Source organism: Carya illinoinensis, chromosome 14 (assembly GCF_018687715.1).
Source record: "Carya illinoinensis cultivar Pawnee chromosome 14, C.illinoinensisPawnee_v1, whole genome shotgun sequence".
Classification (NCBI taxonomy): domain Eukaryota; kingdom Viridiplantae; phylum Streptophyta; class Magnoliopsida; order Fagales; family Juglandaceae; genus Carya; species Carya illinoinensis.
Window position 1 is genome coordinate 19,233,067 of NC_056765.1, and position 14,242 is coordinate 19,247,308.

Here is a 14,242-nt window from a genome sequence, read left to right on the forward strand (position 1 = left end):
CTCTCATTCTAAAAGATTAAGAGGTCTCTCTAAATACAATAGTAAAAATGGGGACATGACAAAAATTCAAGCTCTCACATCAATTTCCATGGGTCATCCCTTGATCCTTTAATGGAAAATTCTGCAATTGTTAATATTGTATGCTCTGATTAGAGAATGGTTGTTGGAACGCCTAGTAGTGTACAGGAAAAAAAGGATGAAGCAGGGTCGTCTCTTGATGCTTGTTCTTTTTTGAATGGGGAGATGTTAGAACCTATGTATAACATAAACAAGGAAAAGATTTATGATTCTAAGAATGATAAAGAGAAGAAAAAACAGAAAGAGAAGAAGGTTGGAATCAAATTGAGAAGTTCGACTAGGGCTCTTAGCAAGCCCAATAGAATCAATAGATGATAAAATATGTGCTCTACTAGAATGTGACAAGTTTGGGCACCTCCAAAAAAAGATTGAGAAAATTGGTAAAAAAATTTAAACCTTGTATTATTGGTAGAGTGGAGCCGTTTTGGTAACAACAACATTTGAGGAAGTTTAGTAATGGCTTGGGTTTTACTCATGGAATTTTGAATGAAATGTGGGGTGGGAAATTGTGGCTTTTATGGGACCAAGGTTGGCAAGTGAGAATGGTTTTTGTTGGTGATCAACAGATTTTGGTTTGTGTGATGCTCAATGGGATGGAAATTTTTCTCACCTTTGTATATGCACTGTGTACTCAAGTGGATCGTAAAACTTTATAGGGGGAATTGATTAGCTTGAATTTACATCAAGAAAATTGGATCATTATGGGCGACTTTAACATTATTTGGAAGGATTCCGAATGACATGGTGGCCGGCCTAGATCTTTGATTGTTATGTAAGATTTTAATGATTGTATGGATGTGTGTGGCCTCTTGGATGTTAATTTTTCTGGCAGCTATTTTTCATGATGTAATGGACATGGGGGATAGGCGAGAAGTTGGGCAAGATTAGATCGTGCCTTATTGACGTCGAATGCTTTGTTGTTTTGGCCTAATGTTCATTTGAAATATTTGCCTAGAACTAAATATGATCATGCTCTGATGGTGCTTTAGCTCAGTAAGTTATTCTTATATGGTTTTCCTTCCTTTAAATTCCAACAATATGGATCAAACATAAGTCTTTTTTTGAGCTAATAAAGAAAGGGTGGGAAGTGGAAACTGGGAACTCGGGGCTATTCCAGCTTGCAAGGGAATTAAAGTGTATAAAAGTTTCTTTTAGAGAATGGAACAAAAATGTCTTCAGTAACACAGATAGTCATATTCGAACTTTGGAACAATGAGTTGAAGGTATGGAACAAAATTTGCTGGTGGCCTTTTCAGAGGACACAGAACTTGATTTGTTAACTTCTAAAGTTGAGCTAGATATGTGGATGCATAGAGAGGAAATTCGGCTAAGGAAAATGGATAAAGTCAGTTGGATAAATCAGGGGGAAGCTTTTGCAAATTGTTTTTGTGCTATGAAATCTGTTAAAACAAAGAAAATAGCTAATATGAAGCTTTTGGATGGACGGGTTTTAGCTTCGCCTGAAGCTGTTCACGTTGGGGCTATGGAATATTTTGAGGATTTTCTAAAATCAAAGCCAAGGTCATCTCTTCCTAATTTATCTTTTATTGTTGTGGCATCAATTGTTGTGGCATCAATTGTTGAGGAAGAAAAAGTGATGATTTGCATGGTGCCTTCGATGGAGGAAGTGAAGGACGCAATTTTTGCTATTCCCATTAATAGTAGGCCAAGTCCATATGGTTTTGGAAAGGGTTTTTTCATATGTTGTTGGGATATTGTAAAGGTGGATGTGATGGATGTTGTTAGTGATTTTTTAGTGGAAAGTCATTCCCTCAGTTTTATTTGGCATCCTTTTTGGTGCTTATTCCTAAAGTTGATAACCCAACAAGCTTCGATAAGTTTCATCCAATCAGTTTGTGCTTAGTTATATACAAAATTTGTTCTAAGATACTTGTTCAAAGACTTATTCCTAATTTCTCTAGATTGATTTCGCCTGAGTAAGGAGCTTTCCTTCCTTGAAGCACTATTTTTTACAATAGTCTAATTCAAGAAATGGTCCACTCAATTAATTCCAAGAGGAGAAAGGGTAATATTTTGATGAAGGTAGATGTGACAAAAGTATATGATAGCGTTGAATGAGATTTTTTATTGTATGTGGTGGAAGTGTTTGGATTTTCTTCACAAGTTTGTGATTTGATTCGTAATTGCATTTCTTCACCTTGGTTCTTGGTGGTTAAGAATTGTGTCTCTAAATGTTTTTTTCGAAGGCAGGACAGGTCTTTGGCAAGGTGATTCATTATCTCCTTTTCTATTTATTTTAGTAAAGGAGATTTTATCGATGTTGTTAAAACGAGATTTTGATGAAGGAAAGATTAAGCGTTTTTTCTCATCCAAAAGGTGTTCCACTCATTTCTCATTTTCTATATGCGGATGACATTGTTATCTTCACAAATGGTAGTCTCTTATGGAATATTTTGAAATTTTGTTATCTTTATGAAAGCTGGTCAAGCCAAAAACTTAGTGTTGGGAAGTCTTCTCTACATTTTTCAAATTCAATCAACCTTGCTCGGCGTTGGGAACTCTTGCATGCAATTGGTTTTCATGAAGGAAGTTTTCCTTTGAACTATTTTGGTGTTCCTATTGTCTCAGGCAGTTTGAAGGTTGTTCATTTAGATGACTTGGTGCATAAAATCCGTGATAGAATCGGTGGCTGGAAATCCAACTTATTGTCTCAAGATGCTCATTTGATTTTGATTCAACAAATTTTGATGAGATTGATGATTCATTTACTTTCTTATATACAAGTTCCTAAAGCTGTTTTGCAGAGAATAAATGAATGTCATAGCAAATTTTTTTGGGGTTCTTTGGATGGGTGAGATAAACGTTGTTGGCGCTCTTGGAAGAAGATCTGTTTTCTGTTTGAGGAATGAGGTTTAGGCATAAAAAGGCTAGATGATATTCAACTTTCTTTACATGTTAAATTTGCAAGGAAGCTTTTACATGAGAACTCTCTTTGGGCAAATTTTTTTCGAGTTAAATATGTGAGAAATAATCAGGTGTCATTAATTGATCCTTGTAAGGGCTTAAAAAATTGGCATATGATTGTGAGGAGTCTCATGTCGATATTAAATCACTCTCGTTGGAAAATAAGAGAGGGAAGAATTTCCTTTTGGTATGATAAATGGTCAAATGAGAGGTCTTTAAAAAACCAGTTTTCGACATGTCCATTCCCAAAGATTTTGATTCAAGAATTCAAAATTGACAATGAATGGGACTTCAAATTGCTTGTGTGGCTGGTTGGTGCTGATAAAGTTTACTCTATTATGCAAAGCTTTGGTCAACATAAGGAAGGTAAGGATATTTTGGTGTGGACCAAAAAGTACTTGGTCTTGTTTACGTATTCGAGCTCCTTAGGTTGCATGGTCTAAGTGGGTATGGCATTCTTCTTTAGCCAAAAAATTTTAGTGATCGCATGGAAACCATTTTTGAATGCGTTGAGTATGGATAATAATGTTTGCAAGATTGGAATTCTTATTGTCTCCAAATGCGATTGTTGTAACATTGGAAAGTATGAGGATTTAAATCATGTTTTGGCAAAAGGGGAGTTTGCCAAACTGATTTGGGAAAGAGCTTTTAATTGCGTGGGTTTACAACCCATGCGAGGGAGGTTATGGCGTGATCGAGTGGAATGTTGGTTTCATAAAGCAAAAAATTCTACAAAAGTTGGCTCACTATTTGGTATCATACCATGTATTGTCTTATGGTATTTGTGGAATAGAAGGTCTCAAGCTAGAACATAAGATTTATGTGAATCATTTCAGGTGGTCTTGGTGCAAGTTAAACATCAAATTGGCTGGTCAACACGAAGCTGAAAGATAAGGAGGAGTTCATGTGCATCAAGAGATCTTGAATATGTTAGCAGTATCGTTCAAGTTGGTGTCTTCAAAGCTGCCTATATTAGTTTGTTGGCACCCTCCAGCTGCTGGCTGAATAAAATTAAATACAGATGAAAGTTGTATTGGCAACCTAGGTGTCATGGGAGATGGTGGCGTCTTTCATGATTATCATGGAAAATTTTTAGTTGCTTACTCTAATTATTTTGGTGATGGTACAAATAATAAGGATGAATTATTAAGATTGTTGTATGGATTGAGGCTTGCAAAATCCTTTGGTTTCCTTAATCTTGATATTTAGATGGATTTTATGTTGGTTATAAAATGGTCAATTGATAAGAGATGCTTTGTATGGTGTTTGGAAGATTTTTGAGATTATATTCAAGATTTGTTAAGAGGGATGAATGTGAAGTTTCAACATATTTTTAGGGAAGGAAATTTTTTGGCAAATTATCTTGCAAAAATAGGTGTGGAAGGATAGTCGGCTTATTGGGAGGCTTATGTTGATATTCCGAAGTTGTTAAGAGTATATTTGAAAATTGAAAAACTTGGACTTCGTCAACTTTATACATAGTTTGGTTTGTGTATAGGGTTTTATTTGAGTTTTGAAATGTGCTTTTTGCATTGATTGGATTATAATAAGTTGGTTTTAAGTAATAACCATGATTTTCGCCTGCTAAAAGTGAGAATTTCAATAAAAATTTAGAGATTCTGCCCTCATTTTCCAAAAAAGAAAGTGTAAAAATATATTTAGAAAAAAAATATATATTATAACTTATTATGTTAAAAATGTATCATTAATATATATATATTTATATATATCAAAGATAAGTTTATATTAATAATTTAAATTTTGTGAATTTTTGTTTTTTAACATCCCTAGTCTGCGTGAGATAGTGTGGATTTTTTATTTATATGTTAGGACTTAATCCAGTGCCGCGAAATTTATTTCTATAATGGGAGGCTAACGTTTCAGCCTCCCATTCAATGGTGTAAAGTATAGGTTTAATCCATTACCGATCCAATTAAGTCTTAACTCTTTCATATTTTATATAAAGGAAATTTTTTTTATTATTTTTACGCTTTACACATTATATTTATTTTATTTATTTTATAATAAATATATAATATATAGATGATAAATAAAATAATTTAATTAATTTAATAAAAATAAAATAAAATAAAAAATAAAAATAAAAAAATAATATTTTAATATATAAAATATATGATAAGAGATGACGCGGAGCATTCGACTTTATGCAAATGTAAAAACCACTCGGACCTTCCACGTGAGAAAATATGCATTGCCGAAACAAACAAACAAGATACAACCTCGAATCCTTCGTTCGACAAATCACGAGTAGTCAGATCTAGATGTAGCAGCCACTTAACTGAACCTTCATCACTCTCGCATTATCATCTTCATCTCCCTGGTCCAATCCCCATCACACACAAAATGCAAGCTGCACTGTCAGCCATGGCCGCCCAAATCATCATCCTCTCTCCTCCTCAGTTCTCCCCAAACATTCACCACCCAACACCTCTCCTCGGCTCCTCCTTCCTCCACGGCGCCTCCCTCAAGCTCCCCACCCAATCTATGACCCTCTCAGTTTCCGCCAAACCACTCACTGTCGTCGCCTCCACCAAGAGAGCCGTAGCCGTCCTCAAGGGAAACTCAAAAGTCGAAGGCGTTGTTACGTTGGCCCAAAAAGACGACGGTCTCTCTTCTCTTCTTTTCCCTCTTCTTTTTTTTTTGGTCAAATCTATTTGATACAATTATTTATCTTAGTCTTCGTAAAATATATGCAAATAAAATAGGGACACGATTCTTGAGTGTTAAGGTTGTATTCGTGTCTAGTAGTTGCAGTCGTTGTCTATATTCTTGGCATTTCTCCTCAAATGAGATGTTTAATGAAATGAAAAATTGGAAAACCAACAATGTGTTATTGAAGAATTGCCAGCGTAAATCCCGAATTCCGAACCTATATTTCCGAAGCTAAATGGGTGTTTCCGGGACTTGCATTCATATGATTTTTGTTGTTTTTGTATGTTGAAAAGAGGGATTACTTTGACCGATTGAGTCAAATAGTGCTCTTAGGTTCGGTTCAGAAGAGTTTTGATATTTACATGACATAAACGCAGTGCAAATTTTTGGTCTCAATTCCTTGTATCTCTTGTGTACCGAGGTTCTAATGATTTTCAACCAGAATCGTTATCGTTGTTTGCTAATTGTAATGATATGTATATAGGTCCAACAACAGTCAATGTTCGTGTTACTGGGCTTACTGCGGGGCCTCATGGATTTCACCTAGTACGTGTTTTTCTTTCCTCTCTCTTTTAACATATATTATCCGTAGCTTTGTATATTGAAAAGTTTCTGAATTGTGTTTTATCTTTTAATTATTTTGTAATGGGCAGCATGAGTTTGGGGACACGACAAATGGGTGCATCTCAACCGGTAGTATATTTTGTTTGAAAAGTTCAAACTCTTAAATCAGAGTTGTTATACAGTTGCTTAGGAAGAGTGGTAAATTTAGTTCTTTTTTGGTGCTTTTATAATAAGTTTTCCTTCTCAATTTTAAACAATAGGAGCACATTTCAACCCTAAGAACCTGACACATGGTGCTCCTGAGGATGAAGTCCGTCATGCGGGTGACCTGGGAAACATAGTTGCCAATGCCGATGGTAGTGCATCTTTTAATATTCTTATCTTTTTATTTCAATTCGATTCATTGTTTCATTACTTATGGTAATACAGGGGTGGCAGAGGCAACAATTGTGGATAGCCAGGTGATGCTCAATTCCTCATATTAATTGAGTGAGACTTTGTGGTTGTCTTTTATGTACTTTGGGGTTGACCATGTTGGTTTGAATTTGGAATCATTTTATAGTTCTATCCATGATTGCTGTTCTTTATAGTATTTAAATATACAATCTGGGAAAAATATGCAGATACCATTAAGTGGCCCTAATGCGGTTATCGGAAGAGCCTTAGTGGTCCATGAACTTGAGGATGACCTAGGAAAGGGTAAGTCTTCATTCATTATTCAGTACATGCAATTTGCAATTTTGACCCGTATAATGATCTTGAGTGGATGCTGGATTTGCAATGAGAGTGACTATTTGGGGAGGGGAGACTTGAGAAGAAGTAGAAAGTACGTATCAATCCACATGATCATACTACTTTAACCTCACTTATCACAAAATAAGATAGATTAAGGGCATGATCAATGATTTTTTTTTTTTCAATAAGTAGTAATAACATTTTCTTACTAAAAAGTATCAACAATTGTTATTATTACACGAAGTACATATTTTGAGTATAGGACATGTGCCAAGAGGTTTAATCATATAATACATGGAAGCTTCATCTGATCTATGGAACCTAAATGAGACGGAAAAGAAAAATTGGATGTGGCCAAAAGCAAGCATCTGCCAATTCACCTCTAGAGACATATATGTATTTCCATGAACCCAAAACTACCAATGAACAAAGTTCCATTTATAATTTAGGCTAGGTTTGGATACAAAGTCATCTCATCTCATCATAACAACTTTCCCAAATTCCCACACAAAATATAATAAACAATTTAACATTTTCAAATCCCAAAATAATAATAATATTAAAAAATAATATTCTAACAATATTTTGTTCAACTTTCATCTAAAACCATCTCATCTCACGATCCAAACCTCACCTTAGAGTTCCTCCCTATTTCCAAAATATCAAGCACACAATGTCCAAACTATTTTCCAACAATAAATATAATTAACCTCAAAACTCCCATTTACTAGGTTAAAGAAACTAAAATCTGAGTATTTACATGACATGTAGTCCAACAAAATTTATCAAAACTGAGAATACGATTATGGCTAAAACTCTCTATACAATCAAAAGTTATCTTCATAACATAACAAAATAAAAACTGATGATCACCCAATCACAAGGCTTCTGATCTCCATCAACTGTAGCCAAGACCAATACAAAGTCTTCGAAAACCTCAAGAGAAAGAACTTTCTACTCCTTTAAAACACAAATATGGATAAAAAATGGTGAGCTGCCATGTGCATAGTAAGTAGCAAATTAATGATGGTGGGGGGAGCTGGCAATTTTCTAGACTATAAGCATAAGAATAAATTCCCAATCAGAAAATAATGAGCTATAAAATTTTTATCTCAAACAACATTTTTCAACCAAACACATTATTCTAGGCCACATGATAATGGGGAAACCACCAATATACCACAAAGATGTCATACCACTAAGACATCATGCCACAAAGACATCACGCCACATGGGGTGTCAAACATAACACAGAGACATTCATATCATCAGCTTAAGATATATAACATGCTCACATTTGACTTCCAAAGTTCATAAACCACGTGTATATCATAAAGCATTTCCCAAACTATTTCAACCATTACAAAATTTTCACAATTATCAAAACTAGTACAAAAATAGCATTAAAAAATGTGCACATAAACAAATTTTATTTAAGATTGAAATAGAAGTACAAAGTGCACAAATGCCTATTTCCTCATGAATAAAAATTCTTGATTCCCTATTAAAAAAAAAAAAGTCCAAAGTGAACAATCTCAAGAAAGAGCAATCAGTTTTTAATAAAAAAACCCCTTTAAGAGCCACTTGCTAGTCAAAAATAATAACCACGATGCTTCTTTACAAATGGTATCCCGAAACCTAATTCAAGATTAATAGAATATGTCAATTCCCATGCAAATAAGTGTTCCCATTGAACTCACTGTTTTTTATACCGTACCGTACTGGCCAGTACATTTCGTACCGGTCATTGGTCCGGTACAGTTATGGTACCTGTTTTGTCCCGGCTGAAATACCGGCCGTACTGGCTTATATTTCGGCATGTACCGGCCTATACCGTCCGGTACAACATCCGGTATGGTATTCAAAACATTGATTGAACTTCTTAAAATCAGCACAATCTTTCATAAGAGGAATTTATGCCTTGTCTAAAGCCTTGAATGGGACTGCATTAAATTTTTCACCCATAATGAACCCTGGACTGTCCCTGGACATGCGGAAAAAATCATTCTCACTAATGATAAAACCCCAAATTTCTAGATTACAAAACATGTTGCTGGACAGCACATGTTTGTCCAGCAACATGGTTTGTAATCTGGAAATGTTGCTGGACAGCATATACCCAAGCCTTTATTCCTTTATTAATCTCAAGCTAATAAGGTCTAAATGCAACCATATGAACAATGACAAAGGGTTGAGAAAAGGTAAGAATATTTGGGATGGAGTTGTAGAAAAGGTTGAGAAATGTTTGTTGGGTTGGAAGAGGATTTATTTATCGCCGCCGCCCCGGGGGGGGGGGGGGGGGGGGGGGGGGGGGGTGGTGTTAGATTAACCCTTATCAAAAGCACCCTTTCCAATCTCCCTACATACTTCCTTATTTCCATTACCGGTGGGAGTGGCAAATCGGATTGAAAAATTGTTTAGAGCTTTTTTGTGGGGTGGCTTGGGGTGAGGAGAATAAATTTCATTTAGTGAGTTGGCAAAGGGTGTGTTGTCCGATTGTTAATTGTGGTTTGGGGGTGCGTAACTTGAGTTTTTTCAATAAGGCATTGTTAGGAAAGTGGTTGTGGAGATATCATCATGAAAGGTATTCTTTGTGGAGAGTGGTGATTGACAGGAAGTACGGGTATAAGTGGGGGGGATGGTGTTCTAAGGAGGGGAGGGGGCCTTATGGTGTTAGTTTATGGATATATTAGAAAGGGGTGGAGCTTTTTTACAAAACAGATTAAGTTTAAGCTTGGAGAAGGTGTTTGCATTTGGCATGATGAATGGTGTAGTGAGAGACCTCTTAAAATTGTTTTTCCATCTGTTTTCAGCATGGCTGGAAACCAGCAGGCTGCTGTTTCAGAAGTGTTGTGATGAGTTTGCAGATTTTTCCAGTTTCATGTATTCAATGAAGGCAGCTGGGGTTGGGAGAGATCGTATGCTGTGGAAGCATAAGGGGAGTAATAAGTTTTCAGTTAGTTCCTTCTACAAGGTGCTGAATGCCCAACAGCTAGTTTCTTTTCTGTGGAAGAGCATTTGGAGGGTCCATGTTCCCTCTGAAGTGGCTTTTTTTATTTGGACTGCTGCACTTGGGAAGATTTTGACGGTTGATAATCTGAGGAAACGTGGTATGATTGTTATGTAGTGGTGTTGTATGTGCAAGAAGAATGGGGAATCGGTTGATCATTTACTTTTTACATTGTGAAGTGGCCAGGGAGTTATGGATTGGCATTTTCAGTATAGCTGGGTTGTGTTGGGTTATGCCTAAGAGTGTGGTGGATTTATTAGCTTGTTGAAATAGGCATCATACTAGCTCTCAACAGGCTGAGGCCTGGAGATTGATACCTCTGTGTTTAATGTGGTGCATTTGGACCGAAAGGAATGATAGGTGTTTCAACAATAAGGAGCGAGCAGTTGGGGAAATCTGGAATTTCTTTGTGTTTTCTCTTATTCAGTGGTTTTCTGCTATTGTTCTTAAGGGAGGGAATGTTAATGAGTTTTTGTCTATTTTTAGCTTTCTAGAATGTAATTAGGTGTCGCATTTTTTATACTTCCTGTGTACATGGGCTTTGCCTAGTTTCATTCCATTCAATAAAGTTCATTACTTATCAAAAAAATGAACAATGACAATGACATTGATTAATTCTAGGAGCCAACACCATATCAATTATAATATCCCTTCCGATGAGATTTACCACTGTTAAAATTTTTTCTGAAGCATATTTCTTGGTAAAGAAGTTACTTTCATATGGACTTTGCTGCCCAAAATGTCCTGCTTAGGAAAACAACAAATGGTCAGACTAGCTTGAAACGTAAAGAAGGAAGAGAGATCATATTGGCCATTGCACTTAAGATTAAAAATCAAATCTAGCCTCCCATGTTCTTTATGGGAGGTTATAATATTGTGATCCATACAGATTGTAATCCCTATTCCCAAAAAGCATGAGAACTATCTGTTTCATGAACATATTCTCCCATCTTCAGATAAATATAGATCCTGTAAAGCAGCATCCCTACTCCACATATTGTTCTGAATGGGAAAGCTATTTACTGTTTCAAGCAGCAAATTTAACAAATCCAGAAAATCTCTCACATCCTGTTCTTATGCTTTCTTCCCAAAGGCTACTTCCATAAGGTCTGCTAACCAATATTGTAGACCATTGACTGAGAGACTCCATGTCTTATGGAAACTAACCACATCTATAAGTGATCCCCTATCTTAAAAAATAACCATTTGTGTGGTATATGTCGGTTAAAGTAGTGTTTGTTCAGCAAATGGCAGTAGAATGTCCTCTTAAATAGTTAAAGTACAGTGTCCAGCACTACCTTCATAGTAGTTGCTTATATATATATATATATATTTCTTTTTAGCCTTTTTCACACTCTCATTTGATTATACTTCTGCAGGTGGACATGAACTTAGTCTGACCACTGGCAATGCAGGTGGAAGATTGGCATGTGGTATGTGAAATATATGGATTTTCTTTTGTTGTCACACTCACCTCTGTTTTCCTTGCATATCCACTTATGGATGACAATATCTAAGAGAGAGTGTGAGGGAGTCAAGTCTTTGGAAATCTTGTGTGTTTAATAAATATGCATAATCCCTATTCACACAGTTGTATAGGTAAATTGGGCAGCAGGGAGTGAATAAATTCTTCGGAAATTTGGGTGTTTACATTATTATGCACCAGGGAGTCAAGTCTCCTTAAATCTTGGGTGCTTCATAATATGCACGAGTGCCATTCACACATTAGCATGAAATGTCTTTGATTCCTCAGGCTAGGAGGGAATGAGAGAATAAAGTCTTCCGGAATTTTGGGTATTTAAGATTATGAATTCATGTCATGAGATCAAAGTGATTCCTCAGGCTATGGGTTGATCGAAGGATAATGTCATTTACAAGTATAAAGATATATATATTTTTAATTCTTAATAGAAGTTTCTTACTTTCGGAAAAAGAGTTCTTTCCTTTATTAAGTGATGATGAAGAATTTATGCCCGATGATTCCTCATATTATTTCAAACATCTGTGTTTTGAATCAATTTTAAATGCATGGCAAAGGAGCTCACAGAATTTTTTTTGATAAGGAGCTCACAGAAATCAATATAGCACTAGTAAGGCTCTAAATTCTCACCAATGGCCTGCAATTCTCACCTGCTGGAACACTCTTTAAGGCATCCTGAATATTTATGAAGCACAAGATACTAGCAATGTTTTAATGGAAATGCAAATAATTAGCTGTTGAAAACAGTGTCTTGTGTCTTGTGTATTATATACCAAACCAACCTAGTTTCCAGTTTTCCTGTAAAATGTATAAACAACTTATCCTATAGGGGGAAGGTATCTTGTCCCCATTGAAATAGTTATGGTTTTGCCTGGTTGTAGGAATGAGATCATGAGAGTTAAGCCAATTTACATGGAAAGTTAACAATGTAACTCTGTCATGGTAGTACATGACAAACTTATGAATTCAGCATGGTTAGTTGGACTTCCTTCTGGCATGCTTTTGCAAATTTTCAGACTGTTGAGTCTAGATATTTCTTAAAAACTAGCAGATCTTTTATGTGCCATATATATGGTTCTCACGGATTTCTAAATGTCACCTAAAGTAAGTTATGAGATGAATTTCTAAAGGAAGATAGTGGTTACTATCTGAGGAAGATATTAGTTGCAAATTAAAATCCTTATTCTCAAGATTCCCAAGGAAAGAAGGGAACACAAATAGAGAGCAGGAACCAATGCTAATTTTGATGTTGATTCTAAATTTTCATTATTCCAATAAGAATGTGTCATCTGTTTTTTTGGATTGCTGCAATACCCTGTATTGTTCATTTCTGTACATTGAAAAAATGCACCTCAAAGCATAATGTGTACCTTGTTGTGTCAGTGGGAAAATACTGTCGATGCTTTTGACCAATGGATAAAATCAAGGTTTTATGCATTGCTATTATCGTGTTGACCGATGCGTGACATTTTAAATCATCATTTTGATAATATAGTTTATACCCTTTGATGATGCTTCTTCTGATAAACATACTGGTGGGATAAATGTTGATTATAAATCATCTAGGTTTTCTTGTATGGTTTTTGCTTTCTATGTAGGTGTCTTTTTCATATACAACCCCCGTCGCCTTTCGTGCATTTTAAAGAAATTTTTTTACTTGAGGAAAAGAAACCATACTGGTGTGATAGATAGATGAAAAACATTAGCAGCAAGAATTCTCTGTAAATATAAATGAAGCCTTTTTTACGAGGTTAGTAGATGGATATTATTTTTCAAGCCAATAATTACATATGAATCTAATTTCAGAGTGTTTGAGAATGGTAGGCCATGTCACAGGAATACTGCAAGATGTGAAAAGTGCTTGTGTCAATATGACATGATTGTGGAATATGTATTCATCTGCAGATCCAGATGGAAAGTTTTTCTTTTTTGAAATTTTGGCTCTATGATTTTGCAGAAAAAATCAAATTCCTCGATAAGTATGTGATTTCTTTGTATACTTGTCAAAAAAAAAAAACATTTCTTTGCATATTTTGATTAGACAGACTCACAATTATAAAGACACCCGCATCTGACTCAAATCTGAATTCAGTGTTCTAGTAAAGAAGGGAGATTTTAGTTTGAGGTGGAAGTTGGATATATCATGTAATATATATGCAACATATGAAACTTCTTGGTTCGCCATTAATCAAAACGGTACTATGTTTATTCGATGTCTTGTTCTTTCTAATTGTGGTACCGTCTATGCAGGTGTGGTTGGTTTGACACCCGTGTAATGGCAACTCTTGTTTCTAGAGCAGTCTGTTGAGTGGAATTGGCTGCTTGCTTTCTCCGGTTTCTCACCTAGAGCAAAATGTTACCAAGCTTAATTTGCAGGAGATGGATGTTTTCTGTTATACTGATTGCAGATTCTCGTGGTGCTTAACCGTATACCCTATTCACTAGACTCCACTGGGTATGCTCTGTGAATTTGGAATGCTGTGTTTGTAAGCCATGTTTGGATACAAGACCAAACCAAAAAGCTTCTCACCTCAGTCAAAGTTGATCTTATGTCCGAACTTGCAAATCTTACTCAAATTTTCATAAATATAAAAAAAATTCAGAACATGAAATTATTTTATAGTAGTTAAAAAAAAAATTAAAATAAGAAAGAAAGAAAGAATCGGCAGTACGGATAGAGTTTCGGCAGTAGTAGACGTCCTCAATGTTTAGAAAATTTCAAGCACAACATGCCCATTCGACTTTTTGTCAATAAATATTAATAAAGATCAATCTTT

The 14,242-nt window shown here is 35.5% G+C and overlaps 1 protein-coding gene across 1 annotated transcript; it reads left to right on the plus strand.

The window, feature by feature from the left end:
- The first annotated feature begins 5,217 nt into the window (after positions 1-5,217).
- LOC122294714 (superoxide dismutase [Cu-Zn], chloroplastic) lies at positions 5,218-14,023 on the plus strand. The gene is made up of 8 exons (XM_043103636.1): positions 5,218-5,629; positions 6,161-6,222; positions 6,330-6,369; positions 6,501-6,596; positions 6,670-6,701; positions 6,864-6,939; positions 11,365-11,418; positions 13,716-14,023. Exons 1-8 carry the CDS (start codon positions 5,368-5,370, stop codon positions 13,739-13,741), a joined length of 648 nt encoding a protein of 215 aa, XP_042959570.1. The 5' UTR covers positions 5,218-5,367; the 3' UTR covers positions 13,742-14,023.
- The last annotated feature ends 219 nt before the right edge of the window (positions 14,024-14,242 follow it).

Excerpts from the sequence above, each read along its gene's own strand:
- LOC122294714 (XM_043103636.1), top strand. The coding sequence starts at position 5,368 with ATGCAAGCTGCACTGTCAGCCATGGCCGCCCAAATCATCATCCTCTCT. Across the intron at positions 6,223-6,329 it reads GGCCTCATGGATTTCACCTA|CATGAGTTTGGGGACACGAC; the intron begins GTACGTGTTTTT and ends TGTAATGGGCAG. Across the intron at positions 6,597-6,669 it reads CATAGTTGCCAATGCCGATG|GGGTGGCAGAGGCAACAATT; the intron begins GTAGTGCATCTT and ends ATGGTAATACAG.